At 37.1% G+C, this 26,916-nt stretch overlaps 2 protein-coding genes across 3 annotated transcripts in view; both read left to right on the top strand.

Annotated features, from left to right (window-relative positions):
• Positions 1 to 17,594, top strand: part of LOC121374879 (transcription initiation factor TFIID subunit 2-like) — a 66,389-nt gene extending 48,795 nt beyond the window's left edge. The window contains exons 26-32 of one of the 2 annotated variants that reach the window (XM_041501996.1): positions 206 to 310; positions 1,168 to 1,267; positions 2,214 to 2,285; positions 3,907 to 4,194; positions 5,067 to 5,171; positions 14,985 to 15,135; positions 16,040 to 17,594. In XM_041501996.1, coding sequence (XP_041357930.1) covers positions 206 to 310; positions 1,168 to 1,267; positions 2,214 to 2,285; positions 3,907 to 4,194; positions 5,067 to 5,171; positions 14,985 to 15,135; positions 16,040 to 16,410 — 1,192 coding nt within the window. In that variant the 3' untranslated portion in view covers positions 16,411 to 17,594. The remainder of the gene's footprint in view (positions 1 to 205; positions 311 to 1,167; positions 1,268 to 2,213; positions 2,286 to 3,906; positions 4,195 to 5,066; positions 5,172 to 14,984; positions 15,136 to 16,039) is intronic. The other variant, XM_041501997.1, reaches the window with a different exon arrangement.
• Positions 17,595 to 22,084: 4,490 nt separating this feature from the next.
• On the top strand, positions 22,085 to 26,269 carry LOC121375042 (protein FAM183B-like). Its single transcript, XM_041502251.1, has 4 exons — positions 22,085 to 22,269; positions 24,800 to 24,859; positions 25,116 to 25,219; positions 25,677 to 26,269. The coding sequence occupies exons 1-4, from the start codon at positions 22,140 to 22,142 to the stop codon at positions 25,788 to 25,790; spliced, it is 408 nt and encodes a 135-aa protein (XP_041358185.1). The 5' UTR covers positions 22,085 to 22,139; the 3' UTR covers positions 25,791 to 26,269.
• The last annotated feature ends 647 nt before the right edge of the window (positions 26,270 to 26,916 follow it).

Below are 26,916 nucleotides of genomic sequence, written 5' to 3'. Positions count from 1 at the left end.
AAAATTATGATATTAACCAATTACACGTAGTGATTTCGTGTTTAGGATGCTTTTGCTAAATTTACTACATAATGTGGTTACAAAATATTCACAATTATTAGATTTATATTTTTAAAAAGTGTGCGTAGTTTGTTGTTTTTCGATTATTCAGATGTAATTACAGTGTTTGTGTGTTCTGTTATCGTGTTTTTGTTTTAACATGCAGGTATACAGCTCTGAGCTGCCTGATTGAAAATCCACCATTTAAGAAGAATGAACATTCTTCCCTTCACAACAGTGCCCTGGTGGAACGGCTGTGGACGCTTATGAAGTAAGATGTTTCATGTTTGTGTCCAGGTGGCACATGGCTGGGGTATGGGAGAAGGCCTGCAAATGCATTCAGAGTCAATTCTGTGTGTATAACTAGGGGTGTTCTCAAGTGAGTGACAGCAGCATGGTTAGAATGGCATTCTGACTGATTTTTTCACCATGCTATCTGGGAAGACTGCCTTTATTAAAATTCCCCTGTAGTGAGATCTTTATTTTTTTAAAATTGAAGTGGTGTCTTTCTAGGTATTTTGTCTCCTGGCAACATACAACATCTACTCTTTAAAAAAACTGCATACTTGGGTATGCTGTCCCTGTGTGTACATAACATGTCGTGTTATTAGTTGTGCAAATACAGCATTTCTAGCTTTATGAAAAGGGGGAGGCGAATTCCCTGTGATCCCCCCTCTTCAGTGGCCTCTGTACATGATATAAAGCACAAATACAAAACTGAACAGACATACCCCTTTTTACCAAGTTATTATAATCACTTTTACATTAGAAATTGTACCTAAAAGTGATCACATGATGAAAGAATGATACATGTATCAGGGCCCATGAAGTGTATTTGAAAGGGGGCAAGGTGCATTGTCAGTGTGGGATGGAAATTTGAGGGATCAATGGGTCTGAACGTGTTATAGGGAGTTCAGAGGCATGCTTCTCCAAGAATATTATGAATTGTAGGTGTGCAAACACAGCATTTCTAGCTTTATGAAAACAGGGGTGTAATTTTTGGCATGCTTCCATCAGAGAAATGTTCAAGCACACCTGTCATGGACACAACCTCTGACTTTGCCAGAGAGTTCTGTCCAAGACAGGAGAAACCTATTTATTATAACTTGTAATTTGTTTATTTTTCAGTTCTGGATTCTCGTACGACAGTCGGTTGAGATGTGGTGTCACAGATCTTTACTTCACGCTGTACGGTCGAACTCGACCCTCCTGTCTCCCCATCCCAGAGGTTAGAGTCTCACTTTTATTACTTCACGCTGTATGGTCGAACTCGACCCTCCCATCTCCCCATTCCAGAGGTTAGAGTCTCACTTTTATTACTTCACGCTGTACGGTCGAACTCAACCCTCCTGTCTCCCCATTCCAGAGGATAGAGTCTCACTTTTATTACTTCACGCTGTACAGTCTAACTCGACCCTCCGGTCTCCCCATCCCAGAGGTTAGAGTCTCACTTTTATTACTTCCGGTCTCCCCATCCCAGAGGTTAGAGTCTCACTTTTATTACTTCACGCTGTACGGTCAGACTCGACCCTCCTGTCTCCCCATCCCAGAGGTTAGAGTCTCACTTTTATTACTTCACGCTGTACGGTCAGACTCGACCCTCCTGTCTCCCCATTCCCAGAGGTTAGAGTCTCACTTTTATTACTTCACGCTGTACGGTCAGACTCGACCCTCCTGTCTCCCCATCCCAGAGGTTAGAGTCTCACTTTTATTACTTCACGCTGTACAGTCGAGCTCAACCCTCCTGTCTCCCCATTCCAGAGGTTAGAGTCTCACTTTTATTACTTCACGCTGTACGGTCGAACTCGACCCTCAGGCCTCCCCATTCCAGATGTGAGAGTCTCACTTTTATTACTTCACGCTGTACAGTCGAGCTCAACCCTCCTGTCTCCCCATCCCAGAGGTTAGAGTGTCTCCCCATCCCAGAGGTTAGTCTCACTTTTATTACTTCGAGTGTCACTTTTATTAAAAATCTCAGGCTTCACACAGTATTGTGTATTTCTTTACTCTTAAGTAAAAGTACATGACTTTTGTTTTATTTTTATTTATTTAAATGCTGCATCTATATGATTAAACATGTTAGAATATCCAAAACATTGTATGATATTATATATCCTGCTATGAACAGATTAACATTGTATAGTGAAATGTGTGATATTTTTCTTTTGTTACAGACTGTGATGGTTTTGAATCTTCGTGACAAAACAACAATGCTCAATCCTTCGGTTATTCCACAAAAAACTGAGGTAATATTGTTTCAGTATGTTATTTTTCAGTCCCCTACCAGGCCAACCAGGACCCATATTCACAAAAAAGTGTAAATTTACGTCTACGACTAGCACTTACGTCTGCCGTAGATTTACGTTTACGTGCAAGAAGCACCTTATTCTCAAAGATGGTCGTAAATGTAAACGTAACTTAGTTGGACGTAAATCTATGATTTAACACTCTCACTGGAGTAATTAATAAAAACACATTAGAAACGATGGCTACCGGGTAAATAACAAATGCGCAAAACGCAATTTTGTTTGTCGTCTGCTAACAATAACATTGCGAACAGTGAACCATGGCATTTTGGTATTGGTGGGTATTCGCGTTTTGGTACGAACTTGAGGACATTTCTTAAAAAGGAAAAGATAACTCAGGAGAAATTGGCCGAGTCGAAAACATTTCGTTCGATCACGAACAAAAATATATTCAATCCGTGGGCGTTCGCCATCGCAAACTGCTTCATTTATTGGAAATACTGCTAGTTTCCGTAAATAATAGTAAATAACGGCGATCGTGCTTGATTTATTATATGTACACAACTTACGAGCAGCGTTAGTTGCAACCTGAGGCACTCTTATATTTACGTCCAACTTTACACGTAACTTACGTTTTCGTTGTTTCGTGAATAGCTCTTCAGTCGTAGATTTACGTTTACGTGTAAAACTAGACTTACGATATTTTGTGAATATGGGTCCAGAGGTTTTGTTTCCGTCCTCCTGTCTGTCTGTCTGTATGTCTGTCTATCCATCTGTTCCATATACAGTTTTCCGGATGTATTTTTCACATTGTCTCTAGATATTGACTTTTAATTTTGTGTATAGCTTCATGTTCTGTTATGGATCAAGTTTAACTTTCATGGGAATTTATCAAGTTTAACTTTCATGGTAATTTATCAAGTTTAACTTTCATGGTAATTTATCAAGTTTAACTTTCATGGGAATTTATCAAGTTTAACTTTCATGGGAATTTATCAAGTTTTTAGTTATGGCCCTTGATTTTATGAGATATAGAAATTAGTTTTCAAGACTTTTTTTTTGCAATGACTGAAGATATTGAGATAAAATTTTGTATATAGCTTCATCATGTACTGTTACAGATCAAGTGTAACATTCATGACAGTTTATCCATTTCTGTAGGGGACGTATTGCTTTGGAAGTACTCTCAGAATGCTTTTTAAAGGCATATAGTCACAGACCACTGACCTGTTAAATGGCCTAACAAAGTATTACCTAAAAATATATAAATTTGATTTGTCCTTAAATGTACTTTATTCAACCATCTCCATAGCCACCATACTCCTCTTATTCATGATATTTTGTAAAAAAATTATTGAATTATGGCAATGGTCTATAATTCAAAAACTAATATTGTCAACAGGGTTGACATGGATTTCACTCCATCGTAGTTCAGTTAAGGTGATGTGATAGCTAGATTTGGTTTCCAAATATTAATGTAATGATCATTTATTATCCATTTTTAGAGAAATAAGGTTTTTAAATCTGTGACAGTATGCCTTTAAGTTTGGACTTCTTGGGAGGTCAGTGTTATGAAGTATATTTTTTCATTTATGAGGTTTTTATTTTTGTCCCTGTTCAGGATGAGATGTTTGATGAGGAGGACAAGCGCACCCTGTCGGTCAGGACATCGGTCAGTACGTCGGTCGGGACGTCGATGGAGACCCAGACGTTTGACTCGGAGCTCACCGAAGTGGACGTGATGTCGGTGAGACACGGACTCGGCTCGCCGCTCTTCAGACAGGACTCAGTGGAGCGGAACCACGATGAAGGCCTCAAGAGGAAGGCTGAGTCTGATGTGAAACCCCCGACATCAAGTCTGTCCCTCTTCACCGACGGAGCACAGCCAGCCAAGAAGATGAGACTAGATGTAGGTGCACCGCCATCTACGGACAAGAGTTATTTCATGTCATTATATAGGGCATTACATTTCTCGACTCTGAAAATTGTGACTCATTCTTTTTATTTGCATGTTAAAGTTGGGACGTCATATGCATGGTTTTAATGGGTTATACTAAATGAAATGGATTACTTGAAATATTTGTGGTATAACATAACAAACTTTCCAATTTCAGAGATCTGTATCATTATTTTCAGTTAAATAGATAAGGATGGATAAATATTCTATACAGAGTTGATTTACTAACCAAATGCTATAAATTGTGTAGGATTTTGTTTTTTTAATGAGCAGTTGACTTTTGACAGGGTGAGCCCTATTAATGACTACAGTAGGATGTTTTTTATATTATAAATATTTAAGTATGCATTGATCAGTGCAGATTCATGTGCTAACAGAATCATATAACTAAACATATTTTGTCACCACATTTAGTCATGATGTCTGGTTTTGCCGGTAATTTTCCTTAGTTAATGGCAGTTATGGAGAGGGCCTTGTAAGTATACCATGTTTGAATCATCAATCAAACATGGCAATGAGATTGATATTTAAATGTTTTAATCCTCAATCAAACGCTTTATCGATGAGGTTGATATTTAAATATGTTAGAAACATCAATCAGTTTGGCGATGAGGTTGATATTTAAATATGATTCAATCCTCAATAAAATGGTTTGACAATAAGGTTGATATTTAAAATATGTTTGAATCGTCTATTAAACGTTTTGGCGGTGAGGTTGATATTTAAATATGTTTGAATAAACGTTTTGGCGATGAGGTTGATATTTAAATATGTTTGAACAAACGTTTTGGCGATGAGGTTGATGTGTATTTTCGTACGGACAGATTGACGTCGGCCCGGAACCACGTACACCGTCTGTCATGTCACCTCCAGTCGGACTCTTGTCACCGGGCGGCTCGTTCGCCTCCGAGTTCCTCAAATTTGTGGCGGTATTTTGTTTTATTAAAAACGCTTTCCGTCTGTAGCGCTTCTTGGTCGAGTCTTTTTGTATCGCTGCTTTGTTGTCTTAGTTTTATGTAGCAGAACTTTATCCATGTGCACCTTTTGGTATCTCTAGCTTTTTGTCTCTGTGGTCCTTAACCATATCTCTGACACCATATAACCATAGTTAAAATGTGTCGTTAAAAAAATAAATAATAATTAAGTTGTTTTTTAATTAATATTATAATAGGTTTTAGCGATCCATAAATAAATAAAAATTTGTTAAAATATAATTTTTCCTTTTTTCTGTGTTTAAATAATTGTAATAATTTTTTACTGTATCAGATGATTTATGTTTAAAACCCTTCACTGAAGGCTATATTTGTGTTCATATCAAATTCTGGTTTAAGCATGATTTCTTGGGAAATCCTGAATTCGAATTTGGGGGATGGGGCTGCATATTTCTAGCTGATAGCTGAGTAAAAGACCTGTCAAACAATACAGTTAGCAAACAGTGGTATCAGAAGACCTTATTGTAAGTACTAGTTGTGACAAGCTGGTTGGTATACTCTGGACATAGGGATCAATGGTGTTAGGTTTTTCCCATCCCAACCAGTGTCCCACAATTGGTACATCAAAGGCTATGGTATGTACTGACATGTCCATAGGAAAGTGTTTATACAAAAGATTCCTTGCTGCTTCTCTAGTAGAAGAATCCTGTGTATTGGCATTGTGTTCCTCTTTATGGACAAGATGGTGAAATAACCATAGGTAAATATCTTCCGTTTACTGTGATCACATACATAACAGTTGTCAATACAGTCATTTCCTGCAGACAAAATAGAACAGTGGCATGGCTTTCAACATAGTCATTGAATATTGGTTAAAAGTGAAAACCTCATCACTGGGTATACTGAGGGTTATCAATGTTTGACCTATTTCTCTGTTACCGAGTTAATCACAACTGGGTATACTGAGGGTTATCAATGTTTGACCTATTTCTCTGTTACCGAGTTGGGTATACTGAGGGTTATCAATGTTTGACCTATTTCTCTGTTACCGAGTTAATCACAACTGGGTATACTGAGGGTTATCAATGTTTGACCTATTTCTCTGTTACCGAGTTAATCACAACTGGGTATACTGAGGGTTATCAATGTTTGACCTATTTCTCTGTTACCGAGTTAATCACAACTGGGTTTACTGAGGGTTATCAATGTTTGACCTATTTCTCTGTTACCGAGTTAATCACAACTGGGTATATTTCTCTGTTACCGAGTTAATCACAACTGGGTTTACTGAGGGTTATCAATGTTTGACCTATTTCTCTGTTACCGAGTTAATCACAACTGGGTATACTGAGGGTTATCAATGTTTGACCTATTTCTCTGTTACCGAGTTAATCACAACTGGGTATACTGAGGGTTATCAATGTTTGACCTATTTCTCTGTTACCGAGTTAATCACAACTGGGTATACTGAGGGTTATCAATGTTTGACCTATTTCTCTGTTACCGAGTTAATCACAACTGGGTATACTGAGGGTTATCAATGTTTGACCTATTTCTCTGTTACCGAGTTAATCACAACTGGGTTTACTGAGGGTTATCAATGTTTGACCTATTTCTCTGTTACCGAGTTAATCACAACTGGGTATACTGAGGGTTATCAATGTTTGACCTATTTCTCTGTTACCGAGTTAATCACAACTGGGTATACTGAGGGTTATCAATGTTTGACCTATTTCTCTGTTACCGAGTTAATCACAACTGGGTATACTGAGGGTTATCAATGTTTGACCTATTTCTCTGTTACCGAGTTAATCACAACTGGGTTTACAGGTCAGGGACCAATTGTACAAAACATTGTAAGCTAAAGTTTGCATGTAAACGTACATTTACGACTAAATCACTATATAAACAATACAACTAATAAAATTCGAAGTACACACATTTCATTTCATTGGTCCATACACTAATCCATCTACCGTCATCATGTAATTTTCTGCATGCGTTAGATGACAACTACATGTAAACATATGACAGGTATGAGTGCTAGTCGCAACGCAAATGTAAATGTATGATTTTTTGTGAAACCTGTCGTAATCGTCTGTACAAGCAATTTTACACTGCACTGTGAGATCGCAAACATGCAAGACTTAAGTGAATTAGAGCCCAGGGTTATACACCCAGTTTAGAGGACAACTGTTTTCATTGTGTTCTGTCAACATGGACAATACAGAATATGTGAAGAAAATAAAGTCAGTCTTCAGTCTCCTTGCTTGCTACTAACACTCTCACATGCTGCCTGTTATAGCTGTAGTGTCCATTTATGTTTCCTCTAACACTCTCACATGCTGCCTGTTATAGCTGTAGTGTCCATTTATGTTTCCTCTAACACTCTCGCATGCTGCCTGTTATAGCTGTAGTGTCCATTTATGTTTCCTCTAACACTCTCACATGCTGCCTGTTATAGCTGTAGTGTCCATTTATGTTTCCTCTAACACTCTCACATGCTGCCTGTTATATCTGTAGTGGTCATTCATGCTGCCTGTTATATCTGTAGTGGTCATTTATGTTTCCTCTAACACTCTCACATGCTGCCTGTTATAGCTGTAGTGGTCATTCATGCTGCCTGTTATATCTGTAGTGGTCATTCATGTTTCCTCTAACACTCTCACATGCTGCCTGTTATAGCTGTAGTGGTCATTCATGCTGCCTGTTATATCTGTAGTGGTCATTTATGTTTCCTCTAACACTCTCACATGCTGCCTGTTATAGCTGTAGTGTCCATTTATGTTTCCTCTAACACTCTCACATGCTGCCTGTTATAGCTGTAGTGTCCATTTATGTTTCCTCTAACACTCTCACATGCTGCCTGTTATAGCTGTAGTGTCCATTTATGTTTCCTCTAACACTCTCACATGCTGCCTGTTATATCTGTAGTGGTCATTTATGTTTCCTCTAACACTCTCGCATGCTGCCTGTTATAGCTGTAGTGGTCATTCATGTTTCCTCTAACACTCTCACATGCTGCCTGTTATATCTGTAGTGGTCATTTATGTTTCCTCTAACACTCTCGCATGCTGCCTGTTATATCTGTAGTGGTCATTCATGTTTCCTCTAACACTCTCGCATGCTGCCTGTTATAGCTGTAGTGGTCATTCATGCTGCCTGTTATAGCTGTAGTGGTCATTCATGTTTCCTCTAACACTCTCACATGCTGCCTGTTATAGCTGTAGTGGTCATTCATGCTGCCTGTTATATCTGTAGTGTCCATTTATGTTTCCTCTAACACTCTCGCATGCTGCCTGTTATATCTGTAGTGGTCATTTATGTTTCCTCTAACACTCTCGCATGCTGCCTGTTATATCTGTAGTGGTCATTCATGTTTCCTCTAACACTCTCGCATGCTGCCTGTTATAGCTGTAGTGGTCATTCATGCTGCCTGTTATAGCTGTAGTGGTCATTCATGTTTCCTCTAACACTCTCACATGCTGCCTGTTATATCTGTAGTGGTCATTTATGTTTCCTCTAACACTCTCGCATGCTGCCTGTTATATCTGTAGTGGTCATTCATGTTTCCTCTAACACTCTCGCATGCTGCCTGTTATAGCTGTAGTGGTCATTCATGCTGCCTGTTATAGCTGTAGTGGTCATTCATGTTTCCTCTAACACTCTCACATGCTGCCTGTTATAGCTGTAGTGGTCATTCATGCTGCCTGTTATATCTGTAGTGTCCATTTATGTTTCCTCTAACACTCTCGCATGCTGCCTGTTATATCTGTAGTGGTCATTCATGTTTCCTCTAACACTCTCGCATGCTGCCTGTTATAGCTGTAGTGGTCATTCATGTTTCCTCTAACACTCTCGCATGCTGCCTGTTATAGCTGTAGTGGTCATTCATGTTTCCTCTAACACTCTCACATGCTGCCTGTTATAGCTGTAGTGGTCATTCATGCTGCCTGTTATATCTGTAGTGTCCATTTATGTTTCCTCTAACACTCTCGCATGCTGCCTGTTATAGCTGTAGTGGTCATTCATGTTTCCTCTAACACTCTCGCATGCTGCCTGTTATAGCTGTAGTGGTCATTCATGTTTCCTCTAACACTCTCGCATGCTGCCTGTTATAGCTGTAGTGGTCATTCATGTTTCCTCTAACACTCTCACATGCTGCCTGTTATAGCTGTAGTGTCCATTTATGTTTCCTCTAACACTCTCACATGCTGCCTGTTATAGCTGTAGTGGTCATTTATGTTTCCTCTAACACTCTCACATGCTGCCTGTTATAGCTGTAGTGTCCATTTATGTTTCCTCTAACACTCTCGCATGCTGCCTGTTATAGCTGTAGTGGTCATTTATGTTTCCTCTAACACTCTCACATGCTGCCTGTTATAGCTGTAGTGGTCATTTATGTTTCCTCTAACACTCTCACATGCTGCCTGTTATAGCTGTAGTGGTCATTTATGTTTCCTCTAACACTCTCACATGCTGCCTGTTATAGCTGTAGTGGTCATTCATGCTGCCTGTTATATCTGTAGTGTCCATTTATGTTTCCTCTAACACTCTCGCATGCTGCCTGTTATAGCTGTAGTGGTCATTCATGTTTCCTCTAACACTCTCGCATGCTGCCTGTTATAGCTGTAGTGGTCATTCATGTTTCCTCTAACACTCTCGCATGCTGCCTGTTATAGCTGTAGTGGTCATTCATGTTTCCTCTAACACTCTCACATGCTGCCTGTTATAGCTGTAGTGTCCATTTATGTTTCCTCTAACACTCTCACATGCTGCCTGTTATAGCTGTAGTGGTCATTTATGTTTCCTCTAACACTCTCACATGCTGCCTGTTATAGCTGTAGTGGTCATTTATGTTTCCTCTAACACTCTCACATGCTGCCTGTTATAGCTGTAGTGTCCATTTATGTTTCCTCTAACACTCTCACATGCTGCCTGTTATAGCTGTAGTGGTCATTTATGTTTCCTCTAACACTCTCACATGCTGCCTGTTATAGCTGTAGTGGTCATTTATGTTTCCTCTAACACTCTCACATGCTGCCTGTTATATCTGTAGTGGTCATTTATGTTTCCTCTAACACTCTCACATGCTGCCTGTTATAGCTGTAGTGGTCATTCATGCTGCCTGTTATAGCTGTAGTGGTCATTCATGCTGCCTGTTATAGCTGTAGTGGTCATTCATGTTTCCTCTAACACTCTCGCATGCTGCCTGTTATAGCTGTAGTGTCCATTTATGTTTCCTCTAACACTCTCACATGCTGCCTGTTATAGCTATAGTGTCCATTCATGTTTCCTCTAACACTCTCACATGCTGCCTGTTATATCTGTAGTGTCCATTTATGTTTCCTCTAACACTCTCACATGCTGCCTGTTATAGCTCTAGTGGTCATTTATGTTTCCTCTAACACTCTCACATGCTGCCTGTTATAGCTGTAGTGTCCATTTATGTTTCCTCTAACACTCTCACATGCTGCCTGTTATAGCTGTAGTGGTCATTCATGCTGCCTGTTATATCTGTATGGTCATTTATGTTTCCTCTAACACTCTCGCATGCTGCCTGTTATAGCTGTAGTGGTCATTCATGTTTCCTCTAACACTCTCGCATGCTGCCTGTTATATCTGTAGTGGTCATTCATGTTTCCTCTAACACTCTCGCATGCTGCCTGTTATATCTGTAGTGGTCATTCATGTTTCCTCTAACACTCTCGCATGCTGCCTGTTATATCTGTAGTGGTCATTCATGTTTCCTCTAACACTCTCACATGCTGCCTGTTATAGCTGTAGTGTCCATTTATGTTTCCTCTAACACTCTCACATGCTGCCTGTTATAGCTGTAGTGTCCATTTATGTTTCCTCTAACACTCTCACATGCTGCCTGTTATAGCTGTAGTGGTCATTCATGCTGCCTGTTATAGCTGTAGTGGTCATTCATGTTTCCTCTAACACTCTCGCATGCTGCCTGTTATAGCTGTAGTGGTCATTCATGTTTCCTCTAACACTCTCGCATGCTGCCTGTTATAGCTGTAGTGTCCATTTATGTTTCCTCTAACACTCTCACATGCTGCCTGTTATAGCTGCAGTGTCCATTCATGTTTCCTCTAACACTCTCGCATGCTGCCTGTTATATCTGTAGTGGTCATTCATGTTTCCTCTAACACTCTCGCATGCTGCCTGTTATAGCTGTAGTGTCCATTCATGTTTCCTCTAACACTCTCGCATGCTGCCTGTTATAGCTGTAGTGTCCATTTATGTTTCCTCTAACACTCTCGCATGCTGCCTGTTATAGCTGTAGTGTCCATTTATGTTTCCTCTAACACTCTCACATGCTGCCTGTTATAGCTATAGTGTCCATTCATGTTTCCTCTAACACTCTCACATGCTGCCTGTTATATCTGTAGTGTCCATTTATGTTTCCTCTAACACTCTCACATGCTGCCTGTTATAGCTCTAGTGGTCATTTATGTTTCCTCTAACACTCTCACATGCTGCCTGTTATAGCTGTAGTGTCCATTTATGTTTCCTCTAACACTCTCACATGCTGCCTGTTATAGCTGTAGTGGTCATTCATGCTGCCTGTTATATCTGTATGGTCATTTATGTTTCCTCTAACACTCTCGCATGCTGCCTGTTATAGCTGTAGTGGTCATTCATGTTTCCTCTAACACTCTCGCATGCTGCCTGTTATATCTGTAGTGGTCATTCATGTTTCCTCTAACACTCTCGCATGCTGCCTGTTATATCTGTAGTGGTCATTCATGTTTCCTCTAACACTCTCGCATGCTGCCTGTTATATCTGTAGTGGTCATTCATGTTTCCTCTAACACTCTCACATGCTGCCTGTTATAGCTGTAGTGGTCATTCATGCTGCCTGTTATAGCTGTAGTGGTCATTCATGTTTCCTCTAACACTCTCGCATGCTGCCTGTTATAGCTGTAGTGGTCATTCATGTTTCCTCTAACACTCTCGCATGCTGCCTGTTATAGCTGTAGTGTCCATTTATGTTTCCTCTAACACTCTCACATTATTGCTGCCTGTTATAGCTGTAGTGTCCATTCATGTTTCCTCTAACACTCTCGCATGCTGCCTGTTATAGCTGTAGTGTCCATTTATGTTTCCTCTAACACTCTCGCATGCTGCCTGTTATAGCTGTAGTGGTCATTTATGTTTCCTCTAACACTCTCACATGCTGCCTGTTATAGCTGTAGTGTCCATTTATGTTTCCTCTAACACTCTCGCATGCTGCCTGTTATAGCTGTAGTGTCCATTTATGTTTCCTCTAACACTCTCGCATGCTGCCTGTTATAGCTGTAGTGGTCATTTATGTTTCCCTAACACTCTCGCATGCTGCCTGTTATATCTGTAGTGGTCATTTATGTTTCCTCTAACACTCTCACATGCTGCCTGTTATAGCTGTAGTGTCCATTTATGTTTCCTCTAACACTCTCGCATGCTGCCTGTTATAGCTGTAGTGTCCATTTATGTTTCCTCTAACACTCTCGCATGCTGCCTGTTATATCTGTAGTGGTCATTTATGTTTCCCTAACACTCTCGCATGCTGCCTGTTATATCTGTAGTGGTCATTTATGTTTCCTCTAACACTCTCACATGCTGCCTGTTATAGCTGTAGTGTCCATTTATGTTTCCTCTAACACTCTCACATGCTGCCTGTTATAGCTGTAGTGGTCATTTATGTTTCCTCTAACACTCTCGCATGCTGCCTGTTATAGCTGTAGTGGTCATTTATGTTTCCTCTAACACTCTCACATGCTGCCTGTTATAGCTGTAGTGGTCATTCATGTTTCCTCTAACACTCTCGCATGCTGCCTGTTATATCTGTAGTGTCCATTTATGTTTCCTCTAACACTCTCGCATGCTGCCTGTTATAGCTGTAGTGGTCATTCATGTTTCCTCTAACACTCTCGCATGCTGCCTGTTATATCTGTAGTGGTCATTTATGTTTCCTCTAACACTCTCACATGCTGCCTGTTATAGCTGTAGTGTCCATTTATGTTTCCTGTCTTTACTACATGCATGCTATTAATGGTGTTATGTCGTATCATATGTATCATATCATATCATATATCATATTATATTGTATAATATCATATCATTATCATATATCATATATATTATGTCATTATTTATATATATATCATATGGGTATTGTCTGATAAAGCACATAATATTTATGTAAACATTTATTTCATCAGAGTGCATGCTATTAACTCTGTTACTAATTCTCTTTACACGTTGCTGAACTAACATTGCACTTGTATGTGTTAAATTAACCTTTTGCTTGCACAATAAAGCTGGGTGGTATACCATATATACTGTTCGGTATCAGTATCATGTCAATACTGATTTACAATACCGAGCAAATTTCAAAATAAAGAAATTTCGATATTGAAAAATGTTATCCGCCATTTAGTAATTAAAGCACTAACAATATATCTAACGAACACAAAATAGCTAAAAAGAAGAGAGAGATGAGGGTCTTGTGTGTGGAATTTAATTTTATTTACGTGAAATTAGTGGGTGAGACTTAACTTGGCCTTGCATTTAAAGCCGAGTATACTGAAAATACCGCTAGATTATCGGTATCGGTATTGCGCAATACTGAATACCGTACTTATACAGAGAAATCACCCTAAAAATACCAATAACGATACCGAACCTGAAATTTCAATACCGCCCATCTCTATTGCACAATAGTTTTAGTTTTTAGGTATATTAATTAGCTTAACTGACATAGTTTCAGTTATATATAACATTTTCTTGACCACACTGATGTTGAATGAACAGTTAAGTTACAATGGTGGTTTAATCTGATGGTTGGGGGATTCTTTCAATTCACTGGGCATAGTGTACTTTGTGAAAGTGACATAGTCAGTCCTTGAAATTCATGATGGCAGTCGGCAGTGCCATCACTAAAAGCTTTTGTAAAAACTGATCTGCAACATTCAGCATATTTATCATTATTGGGTATTTGCTTTGTTATTATGTGTACAATTGTCATCGCAAGTTGATCTGAATTTTAAGGGCTGCAGAGATCATGGTCTTGTATGGTAACATCATTACATTGGGATGTTCGTTATAATCAAGTTAGTCCGTCATTGCTCACTTGACCCACTTAACCCACTTGACCCACTAACCAATTACAGCTTCCAGAGTTAATTCCCTTTTATCTTCCTTTGTATACTAATGAATAAGTCTCATTTCTGACTACTTGAACCACATTACCCTTTATGTTTATGAATTGGAATCGGAGATCGTAAAATTAAGATTATACATGTGTTTGCATCAACAAAGTGGAGGACATGTGCATTGATAATAATGCTTTGAAATTAAATTTAACAGTGAGTTGATTAATGTAAATATAGTTGATTTGTGAGAGCTTACAGGTATGTATGCGTGTGTTAAATTCACAGGTAACTGCTTTGATGTGTAAAATGAATGTTAAACTTAAAGGATGGATGAAAAAGTACTGCATATGCCTGTAATGTTGAACTTGGTGTAAATGGCAATTGCTCATAACAGTTATGTCAAACCTTTTGTCATGTAATAACGTATTGTTGAAATGTTCACAGTGATAACATGTTAAAGGATTTCATTGTGGCAACATGGAGAAAATGTTTCTCTGTTATTTCTTGTTGAAAATGTTTCACTGTAATAACTTGTTGAAATGTTTCACTGTAATAACTTGTTGAAACGTTTCTCAATAACTCTGTTATCGAAATGTTTTATTATTACATTACAGAAACATTTGACTAATAACTTGTTGAAATGTTTGTGTTGTTGTTTTTGTAGACTAAGTCTGAATCTCACGGTGGTGAACAGTCGCTTAACCTGCTTCCGCCAGCGATGGCGGTTGCGTCCGAGTCGTTCAAGCGTGATGACAGCATGAGTCGTTTGAGCGAGGAATCAAGTTCACCCTCTCACGTGCCTCATTCAGCACCCGGTAAACATTTCTCTCATTTGTGTTTTATACTACAGTCAGTGTTAACATAATGTCATTACAACAGATCTCAAACTGATACATTCAGCTATTTAATTGTAAGCAATACATTTAGTCGTTTAATCGGTTAAGTATAATAAAAAAATTAAAAAACCTAAAATATTTGTTTGCTAAAACGTGAAATCCAAATTAGGTTTTCTCAAAAGAGAAGACAGTATAGCTGGAATATTAAAAGCCCAAATAACATTGTACAAATAATTGTGGCATAAGGTACAATTACTGAAACCTGTGATACTTATTTGTGATATTGTTCCCAACAAAAACAGACAGTGGAAATACAACTGGTCATATTATGGACATCTTTAAAGCTATGGATTAAGAAACTGATCATGAAATATGTATCTGAAATAGTTCCCAAGGAAGACCATTTCAAATCTTCAGATCAGTCAAAATATTCCCAATTTAAAGGACAAAATTATTAACGTGTTCAAAATTCTATCTCTGTATAAGATGCTGTGTAAAGGATATATTGACATGGTTGTGATGCTCCCATGAATCACTGTCACGTCTGTGTGCAGTGCCTGATTTATAAGGGGGCAATTTCCCCAGGGCCCCCTGCCAGAGGGGCCCCCCAGACTAAGGACTTACATTATTTAAAAAATGTAATAATTATAAAATTAGTTCCTTTTTTTTATTTGTCATGTAATTTAATTTCTATGTTGAGGAGTCCCGAACTTGAAGTGCCCCAGGCCCCCCAAGGTCTAAATCCGGCCCTGTCTGTAGGACAAAAGAAAACAGGAAAACTAGTAGTTCGGAGTTCCTTAAAATATGTCAAATACTTTCTCATGTTTTTTTAGTGTTAATGACGATTATGTTCGCAGTACATAAGGATAACTTTGTTTTGTAGATGTTCCAAGTGCTCCACCACCTGTTGCTTCTCTGTCCTTTCCCATCCAGTCATCAGCCCTGCCCCTTGACCTGTCGTCCAAGGGAGGCGACTCTCATGGCAAGTCACACAAGGCGAAGAAGAAGAAGAAAAAGAACAAGAAACATAAACACAAGCACAAGCATGATAAGGAGAAGAAGGAACGAAGAGAAGGTGATGAAAGAAAGGACAAGAGAGACGGTTCTAAACACGAGTCTAAACATGAGTCTAAACACGAGTCTAAACACGAGTCTAAACACGAGTCGCACAGAGAGAAGGAAACGCTTTTACCAAGTACATTCACATCCCCACATCTCAGTCCGCCCAGCTCACCCGAGTTTGAAGTCATGTGAAACAGGATCGTGTGTCAGTTTACATTCAAGTCATGTGAAACAGGATCGTGTGTCAGTTTACATTCAAGTCATGTGAAACAGAATCGTGTGTCAGTTTACATTCAAGTCATGTGAAACAGGATCGTGTGTCAGTTTACATTAAAAGCCATGTGAAACAGGATCGTGTGTCAGTTTACATTCAAGACGTGAAACAGGATCGTGTGTCAGTTTACATTCAAGACATGTGAAACAGGATCGTGTGTCAGTTTACATTGAAGTCATGTGAAACAGGATCGTGTGTCAGTTTACATTCAAGACGTGAAACAGGATCATGTGTCAGTTTACATTCAAGTCATGTGAAACAGGATCGTGTGTCAGTTTACATTCAAGTCATGTGAAACAGGATTGTGTGTCATTTTACATTCAAACTTGTCGGGTATTGATCTGTGACTCGATATTAAGCATAAATATAGATAAACATGAAATATGTATGTTGATAGATTGATAATGCAGACTGCAGTATGCTGGTAGATCTATACAAAGCAGAATAAGGAATGTGTATAGATCTACATGAAACAGAATAAGGAATGTGTATAGATCTATATGAAACAGAATAAGGAATGTGTATAGATCTACATGAAACACAATAAGGAATGTGTATAGATATACATGAAATGTGTATAGATCTAGATGAAACAGAATAAGGAATGTGTATAGATCTAGATGAAACAGAATAAGGAATGTGTATAGATCTACATGAAACAGAATAAGGAATGTGTATAGATCTAGATAAAACAGAATAAGGAATGTGTATAGATCTACATGAAACAATAAGGAATGTGTATAGATATACATGAAACAGAATAAGGAATGTGTATAGATCTACATGAAACAGAATAAGGAATGTGTATAGATCTACGTGAAACAGAATAAGGAATGTTTGTAGATCTACATGAAACAGAATAAGGAATGTTTGTAGATCTACATGAAACAGAATAAGGAATGTTTGTAGATCTACATGAAACAGAATAAGGAATGTTTTAGATCTATATGAAACAGACTGAGGAATGTTTTAGATCTATATGAAACAGACTGAAGAATGTTTGTAGATCTACATGAAACATTATCTTTGCTGTGTGAAGAGGATTTTGTAAACAAATCATCTATGGCAGAGATATGATAAAATAAAACAAATGAGAAGGCTTTGTATGTTGTTTGTTTTATTATTTTGTGAAATTCAAGACAATAATTAGGGGATTGTGAACATAGATATCTCAATTCAGCTTGACATAAATGATTTCCTGCAACGTATCATGACATCCATAGAGTATTCACAGGGTTCAAAGTAAATCAAAAACAGTTGTCCAGGTTACCAGGAGGTTACCACATGCTATGAAAGTCAAGAACAATACTCTGTTCTCTACAAAGGGGTGGGATGTAGCCCAGTGGTAAAGATCTCACTTGATGCATGGTCGGTTTGAGATGGATATCCGTCGGTGGGCCCAATGGGCTTTCTCGTTCCAGCCAGTGCACCATGACTGGTTTATCAAAGGCTGTGGTATGTACCATCCTGTCTGTGGGATGGTACATTTAAAAGATCCCTTGCTACTAATGGAAAAATATAGCAGGTTTCCTCTTTAAAAGAAAGAAAGAAATGTTTTATTTAACGACGCACTCAACACATTTTATTTACGGTTATATGGCGTCAGACATATGGTTACGGACCACACAGATTTTTGAGAGGAAACCCGCTGTCACCACTATATGGGCTACTCTTCCGATTAGCAGCAAGGGATCTTTTATTTGCACTTCCCACAGGCAGAATAGTACAAACCATGGCCTTTGTTGAACCAGTTAAGTATCACTGGTCAGTGCAAGTGGTTTACACCTACCCATTGAGCCTTGCGGAGCACTCACTCAGAGTTTGGAGTCTGTATCTGGATTAAAAATCCCATGCCTCGACTGGGATCCGAACCCAGTACCTACCAGCCTGTAGACCGATGACCTACCACAACGCCACCGAGGCCGGTGTTTCCTCTTTAAGACTATATGTGAAAATTACCAAATGTTTGCCATCCAATAGCCGATGATTACTAAATCAATGTGCTCTAGTGGTGTTAAACAAACTTTAACTTTTAACTGTTCTCTACAAAGCTTTATTAAACAAAAATACCTCTACATCTAAATGTTGACATATTGTGTTATTGATATATACAGTATATTTAATGAATAACAAAGTATCTGTGGAGGGATTTTACAGTAATAATGATGTAAATATAAATGTTGACCTATTGTGTTATTGATATATACGGTATATATAATGAAAAGGATTTTCCAGTAATAGTGATGTAAATATAATTAATGTTGAAAAATGACAAGTGTCACTGAAATATAAGGTATATATAATGAATAACAAAGTATCAGTGTGTCTGAAGGGATCTTACAGTGATATTAATGTAAATATAAGTGTGTCGTAAGCTGTACTTTACCAGACCCATAGTTTATGGTAACTTGTACATTCGTAACATTGGTTACCAAACAGTGTGCTTATTTTGATGCCCCATTTAGGCTTTCTAGGCAGAAATGACGTTGAACTATATTGTATGCATATTTTATACATAGACCACAAAATCAGCCCACCTACTGCATTCCATTGCAAACAGGCTTACTGGTCAAACAAATGAACTTTTGTACATTGTTTTTAAAAGGGCTCTTTGAAGGTGGCAGTTTCCTGTCAAAAGTATGATTTTATTTTATTATCATTTTTATTATTATGGTATTTATTTATTTTATTTTTTAATTCTGTTGATGGTGTTGGACAGATATAGATGTAAAAATAGCAGAGTATGACATTTGTAACTATGATCTTGCATTTAATTTGACCTTTTATTATCAAAACTATTTTCTTGCAGTTTGCTACTCTATCCCAAGAAAACAAATATTAAAAATAATAATAAACAAATAAACAAAAATTACAAAGGGAAACAAAGCTACAGCTTTCAAATAAATAGAACACTGAATTAATTTTGTATATAAACTTACACCTGTTTGATTTCACTAACAATGAAATATGGGGTTGGACTACAGGACATCACTATTTTGATCTGGGTGGATATAGGTTGCATAGTACCAAAGAAGAGAGTACCGTGTCAAAGTTCGACGTGCACCGTCAAATATTTACGGAGTAAAAGCAGCTGTGGGTGTGATTGGTAGTAATATGTGACATTGATTATTTGTGCAAATACTATTATCCACTGGCAATAAATAAATACACTTTTATTTGTTATACAGTTGTTATGCAGTATATACCAGAGGTTGAAACTAATGCGGGGTACCCCCAAAAATGGAACTGCAATTTTCAGCAAAAATGACGGTTGCTATTAAAAACATAAATTAAATCTCTTAAATGATACGTGCCCCCCCATTTTCTTGCAGCTAGATTAGATGTGAGGTGCCACACTTTCTATTGCTGTACTTCCTGGGTGTGTTGAAACGCTGCTTATATCAGTTTTATTAGTAAACGTTAACATTATCGGCAATAGGAATTGATTTGGTCTAATGGAACTTATAGCATATATTCACTATATTATCATTATTTTATATTGTGTGCCATTTACTGTTATTTGACAGTCATAATTGCTTAATTAGGGTACACTCAGGCATGGGAGTTCATAATGACCTTGACCTTGGCATTAATTTACTGTGCACTGCTGAGAATAGAGTTTGAAAAAAAAGTCTGTGCTGACCAATTGGAGATTTTGGCCCATATTTTTTACTTAAAATATTTTAAAGCTTATTTATCCAAGGTGATGGACATGTCATATAACACTAATCGTATTTAGGATAATAAGTCTAGGCAAGATGAAATAAGCTATTAGTAATAATTTATTTTTAGTTAAAAAATAATGTTAGCTGATATTAGGTTAAGCTTTTAGATCTCCATCAACGATGTGTATTTGAATGCAATTGGCTCTGGAATGACTATATTTAAATAACCTGATTTCTGCTGTAATTTTAACATACTTTTTAGGTTGGTGAATTATGTTTTAGGCAAATATGGGAGTTTTTACAATTGTTTTTGTGAGTTTGGCAAAAACATTAAAATCTACAGAAGTGGGTTCTGTGTAGCCATTTTGCATTCTCTTCTTTATTTGTACACAAATATAAGCTTGGTAATGATAGCTTTAGGTCAGTTCATTAAATCTTGTCCATGTATTCAGTGAGTTTTCTATAGTAAAGGGTATTTGAAGTATATACCAAGTACGAGCAATTTTGACACATTTGTTAATCTACCTAGGAGTGTGTTAGTATTATCTTCCACTATTACCACACTTGTAAAGCTATATTTTCCAATATTACTATGTAAATGATGTGTTACATTACAGATTGTAGTAATGCATATGATATAAATATTATATTCAGTTAAAACAGAAAATAATTAAAGAAAAATGACTTTCACACTCTTTTGGTGGATTGAATGTGCTTTTTTTATGACAAATAAAAAATAAAGATGTAAAACCCTAATGATAACTCTAGATATGATACATGTCTGTAAGCACCAATCACTGGAGATTATTAATAAAATATCAACAGATATATTGGTAGCTGTCAGTGGATTTAATAATGCATATATAAAAACCAACTAGGCTGATGGGTTTGAAAATATTGCATTCAGTGACTTGACATCCAAGCATAGTCCATACCTTGGGTGTTTACCACACCATGATGTGTATCACATTAATTTACTACTATTTGTGGATGCAGTGGTGTTCATTTCAGATACCACATGTAATATGCTTTTTTTCTAGTGAAGTTCTTATCATATGCCCATTAAAGTCTTTCAAAACACAGGGTCACTGCAATAAATGAGTTTTAAGGTAATTATTTATTGGAAATGAGAGACTCTGACTATGCATGCACACACTACATATACAACTAAGCATACACAACCAACCCATAGTATGTATCTTCAAGAGTAGTATTTTTATTTATTGTTTTAAATATGATACATTGCATTTGTATACAACTTTGCATAACACTGATGCTTCCTGAGGTGTACATTAAATCAGGTTGCACTGTAGGAACAACACTTTCAATTATGTTGTCACATCATATCAGAACACAGAAGATCCTGATAGTCATGAAAACACCCAATTGGACACTTTTTGAAAACTATATTTTGTTGATATAGGTTGCATAGTACCAAAGAAGAGAGTACCGTGTCAAAGTTCGACGTGCACCGTCAAATATTTACGGAGTAAAAGCAGCTGTGGGTGTGATTGGTAGTAATATGTGACATTGATTATTTGTGCAAATACTATTATCCATTGGCAATAAATAAATACACTTTTATTTGTTATACAGTTGTTATGCAGTATATACCAGAGGTTGAAACTAATGCGGGGTACCCCCAAAAATGGAACTGCAATTTTCAGCAAAAATGACGGTTGCTATTAAAAACATAAATTAAATCTCTTAAATGATACGTGCCCCCCCCATTTTCTTGCAGCTAGATTAGATGTGAGGTGCCACACTTTCTATTGCTGTACTTCCTGGGTGTGTTGAAACGCTGCTTATATCAGTTTTATTAGTAAACGTTAACATTATCGGCAATAGGAATTGATTTGGTCTAATGGAACCTTCAGGTTTAGGACGCCCAAGGGAGTTCACTCTGATGATGTATGTTGTTATGCGGAAGCATTCCTAGCAACCAGTCAAAGGTGGCAGTAAGTGAGAGCAGTTGATACAGAATGGCTGGGAAAGCACCAAAAGAACCTGCAAATGCTGTTCATCAAAATGCGATCTTATGTGAAACTATTAACAAGGAGCGGAGACATCAGAAATTATACACGAATTTTTTCATGAATCCATATAAAAAACGTGAGTATTGATTAAAACAAATATATCGTGGCGTCGTGTGTTTTCGATACGATAATAATAACGATAAGCAAAATATCAAAATAAAAACAATACTTCATACATATAATAATACTTTACCTTTTTTAAATCACATTAGTTTATTGTGAAAAACTGATAATCTTCCATGAACAATCAGAACATCATGTTTTCCTCTAGACCGTGTCGGTATATTTCTGTCTGTAAAGCTTTATTTTTTGTTTTATACAGCATAATAGGCCTGTTTGTTTGTTAATGAGTTTTTGGCCTTTATTTTATATTTATATCTTATGTTCAATGGCTTTTACAGCCATTGTTAATAAATATAAAACATGAAATAAAGAATTACAGAGACAGAAATATTTAGTCTAGTTTTCTTCCAGAAAACAAGCCACCAAGTTGTACAGGTGTTGCCACTATATTTTGACATTGTCATATATTTGTTACTTTTATTGGCTGTCTATTTTTTCCTTGTTATGGTAGTGTAGTCTACACTCCATGCAGTAATGTATATTAAAATTCTACTTTCGAATATCAAATCATAAAATGTTTGTAACTTGTGAAAAAATATCTAATAATCTTCAGAATAATAAACAGTTTTAACTAAAAACATATTTACATTATGTTCTTGTCAAAGATTAATGTCTAATCCTCTTGTTCTACATATTAGTGGAAAAAAAATTTGGATTGTCATCTTAAGTACTCTGACGGAGGTACAGAACTATGTATATAGTTTTTAATTCTACTCCACCACACCACCTTGATTTGTACTAAAGTCTGAACCACAATACGATAATTTACTATCTTACCTTTAATTTCTGTTACATTTTCTCAACCTTTTGTCCAGACATAAATTGTGAAAAAAAATATATACCAGACTGAAACCATATCTCCTATTTCGACTTCACTAAGATCTCCTAGGACAAAACATGCACATTTTCACCATCTGCCATTTTGCTTCTCTCTTTTTTTTTTATGGAATACTCTTCAAGAAGGGTGATAGCCTCAAAATGTGACCTAATTAATCTGATGTCATGACAATCAAGTTATACCTTAGTGCATGTCATGATGTTAGATTACGTCATATCGATCCACCCCTCTTGAAGAGTATTCCATAAAAATTCTAATGACAGCCAGCAAAATTTTTATGTATTTTGTCCCAGGAGATCTCAGCGAAGTTAATTTAGATGACATGGTTATAATCAGGCAAGAGAAATCTGTGTCATTGTAATGTTTGTTCACATCTTTGTTTGTGCAAAGTGTGGGGACAATATAATGGTATGGGTAAGTAAAGGTAGGAGAGTAATTTATCATAGCTGTTAACAATGTGGTTCAGACTTTAAATGAAAATGTACATATAAATGGGCATATATCAGAAATTACTGTAAAGAACTTTGCTGTGAACGACATACGATGTAACCCAACTAGCCTTCCATATATTTTATTGTTTGGTGTATAAGACCACATGGTATATCACCAAACTTTGACAGGACTGATGTCAGCGTAGCAGATAACTGCATATATTTCTGATAGGCCCTAGCTAGTTCATCAAGAAAAAAAGAAGAAGAAAGAAGTGTTTTATTTAACGACGCACTCAACACATTTTATTTTACGGTTATATGGCGTCAGACATATGGTTAAGGACCACACAGATTTTGAGAGGAAACCCACTGTCGCCACTGCATGGGCTACTCTTCCGATTGGCAGCAAGGGATCTTTTATTTGTGCTTCTCACAGGCAGGATAGCACAAACCATGGCCTTTGTTGAACCAGTTATGGATCACTGGTCGGTGCAAGTGGTTTACACCTACCCATTGAGCCTTGCGGAGCACTCACTCAGGGTTTGGAGTCGGTATCTGGATTAAAAATCCCATGCCTCGACTGGGATCCGAACCCAGTACCTACCAGCCTGTAGACCGATGGCCTGCCACGACGCCACCGAGGCCGGTTAGTTCATCAAGATTAACCTTGACTGCATGCTTTCAAGGTTAATCTTGATGAACTAGGCCCTAGCTAGCTTCTGCAAGTCATTTCATTTGTACCAAAATGTTGCATTAGTAAACACTGATAACATGCACAATATTCATGGTATTATAATTAAAACATAAAGTTTGTAGCATTTTCAATATTGAGAGAAAAAAACACTTTATTGTTTCTGTTCAGGCTAATAGTGACGTAATATCTCGTGATACATGCAGATACAAACAAAGTATCAAAAACATATGTCGATCAAAATTGTGTAACGATAGGATAAGTTGTGAATGATGAAATGTTCGCCCTAAAGTCGATGACAGTCGGTGACTCTTCGAAACCCATGTTTTGACTTTGTACACAATAAATAAAGCCAGTATAAAAATAGTTTGGAACAGGTGACACTTTTGTGGAAATTTAGAATTTTTTTTCACTTTGGCTATCCATAAGTGTTTTGTTAGTGCAATGTTTGGTCAGGTTTTTTGTTTAAGTGTTTATGCTGGAACATGTAAATTATGTTATTAAAATTGTCTTTATTTTGCAGTACACATCATCACTGGAAAACCCAATTCGCCATACGATACACAAGATGGGGAAGAAGACAGTAAGTTGGAACATTTTGTACTTTTAGTCTGATCAAGTTAACAGGATTCAACACTTATTCAAACTTTAACCTAATATTGACAATAGTTAGACAAAATGTCTTTCTGTTGACATACAATATATTAAATATGCACTGCACACAAGCGAAAAATCTGTATACTGGTACATATTGATAAAAACAGGAAATGACAAATAACACATTGATTCAATTCAAGAGAACCTTCTATGTTTACTAAATGTCTTTGTTTGTTTTTCAGGTCACTTTGTTGAGGTGATAGAACGAGCACACCAGGAACCAGTAAAGAAATATGCATTTCCACAAACAGAGGCTCAAGAACTTGGCTGGATCAGCAAACCACTGGTAAGTCAAACCATTTTCTTCAACTCACAATAATATCAGGCTTGTATGCAGAGGAGGGATTTGGGCATCTGAGTCACACACACGCACACACTAGTGCCAGTACCAGTGCCAGTATACCATTTCAGTGCTGGGTCTTCGCAATACAAGATGGTTTTCTGTCTCCTCAAATCATTACTTTAACTTGCATAAAATATTTTACAAATTAAGAAATGCTTTGAAAAAAAAACCCCAGCTGTCTACATAATCTGTTTTTGACTAAATTAAGATGTATAAATATAATTATTATAATATATATATGATTGTTTTTCAGCTTGAAAGTGACAAATGTGATCGAAGAGTGTTTTAGAAATTAAGAAATGCTTGGAAAACCACAGCGATCTACCTTATTTTTGCTTTCAACTGTAAATGTAGGATGTATAAATATAATTATTATAATGTATATACAATTGTTTTTCAGCTTGAAACTGACAAATGTGATAGAAGATTGAACTTCCACAGAATAGGAACCCCCATCACTGCATACATGGATGCTGCCTGGAGGGACAAAGAGCAGAGAGAAAACCTCAATTAGACTCTTGTTATTTTAGTGTAGTTACCATTCATTTCAATACCTTGTTCATGTTGTAAATATTTTGTATAAAAAATACTTTAAAAAAACAAACAAGTCATTAATTCATTGTGCCATGGTATCTGAAGACATGTTTGTCCAAAGTACTTGGCCCTTTTCAAAAAAAATAAAAATAAAATCTCAATATATAATGAATTGGAAGTTTATTTTTGGGTGGACCAGCAACACTAAACCAGGACTAAAAATTATTTTAAAAACATTGTTAGTTTTGATGTTCATTTTAAGTGCATGGGGAAAGAATGATGATGTAGAACCGAGAGACTGACCTAACATATCGTTGTTGTTACCAAATGAATACATTCAGAAAACAGTCTCCCCCATACGCTGTTTGACATCTGCATTGACGGCAGTCGACGACAGTACAGTAATATTTTGTGTGTGGAGTCCGTCAAAAACACTCCTATTAAAGTGCAATCTCAAAACTATGTGTCTGTTATGTATTTATAGTGTTAAGTGAACAAACGCCAATTAGTTGTTACATTACATATATCGCAGCAGAGAACTGTTCCTGAAAGTGCAAGTTTATCTCGTAACTGGTCACAAGAGTTGTCGTCATTCAGTGAATGCAATTCTGAGCCTATGCTTATAAAAGTTTTTAGAACATATATACAGTTCAAACTGAATTGTTCACAGCTGTGGATTTGAAAATAATAATCTGCAGTTAGAATAGTTTAACATGTTTGGCAATTTTCCACGACTCAAGAAGCACATATTTGGGCTGTAAGAATTTAATGAAAACTATTCTAAAATCCCACCAAAACAAACTAAACCACTGATAGCTAGGTTAATATGCAGAAAATTCTTCACCAGTCATGGTTGAAGGATTTTACGTGCACATTCAGAACAAGCTGTTGTGAATGCCTGTCATGGGTGCAGATGTCAACTCGCTGGCTACTCCGTCCAGGACAACCCTCATCAGTGTTTATTTTGTAGTTATGCCCTTCATAGACAACAAAAACATTAATAACTGAATAATTATTTATTGGTAATAGTTCAAGAAAACACCAATCTCCACATTTTGTTTCTTGAATGTAAGTAATGGAGGTACATAATATGTAAAATGCATCGT

The sequence above is a fragment of the Gigantopelta aegis genome, chromosome 6, assembly GCF_016097555.1.
Source record: "Gigantopelta aegis isolate Gae_Host chromosome 6, Gae_host_genome, whole genome shotgun sequence".
Taxonomy (NCBI): Eukaryota; Metazoa; Mollusca; class Gastropoda; order Neomphalida; family Peltospiridae; genus Gigantopelta; species Gigantopelta aegis.
The sequence above is the reverse complement of the archived record's forward strand: the minus strand, read 5'-3'. Positions and strand labels throughout refer to the sequence as shown.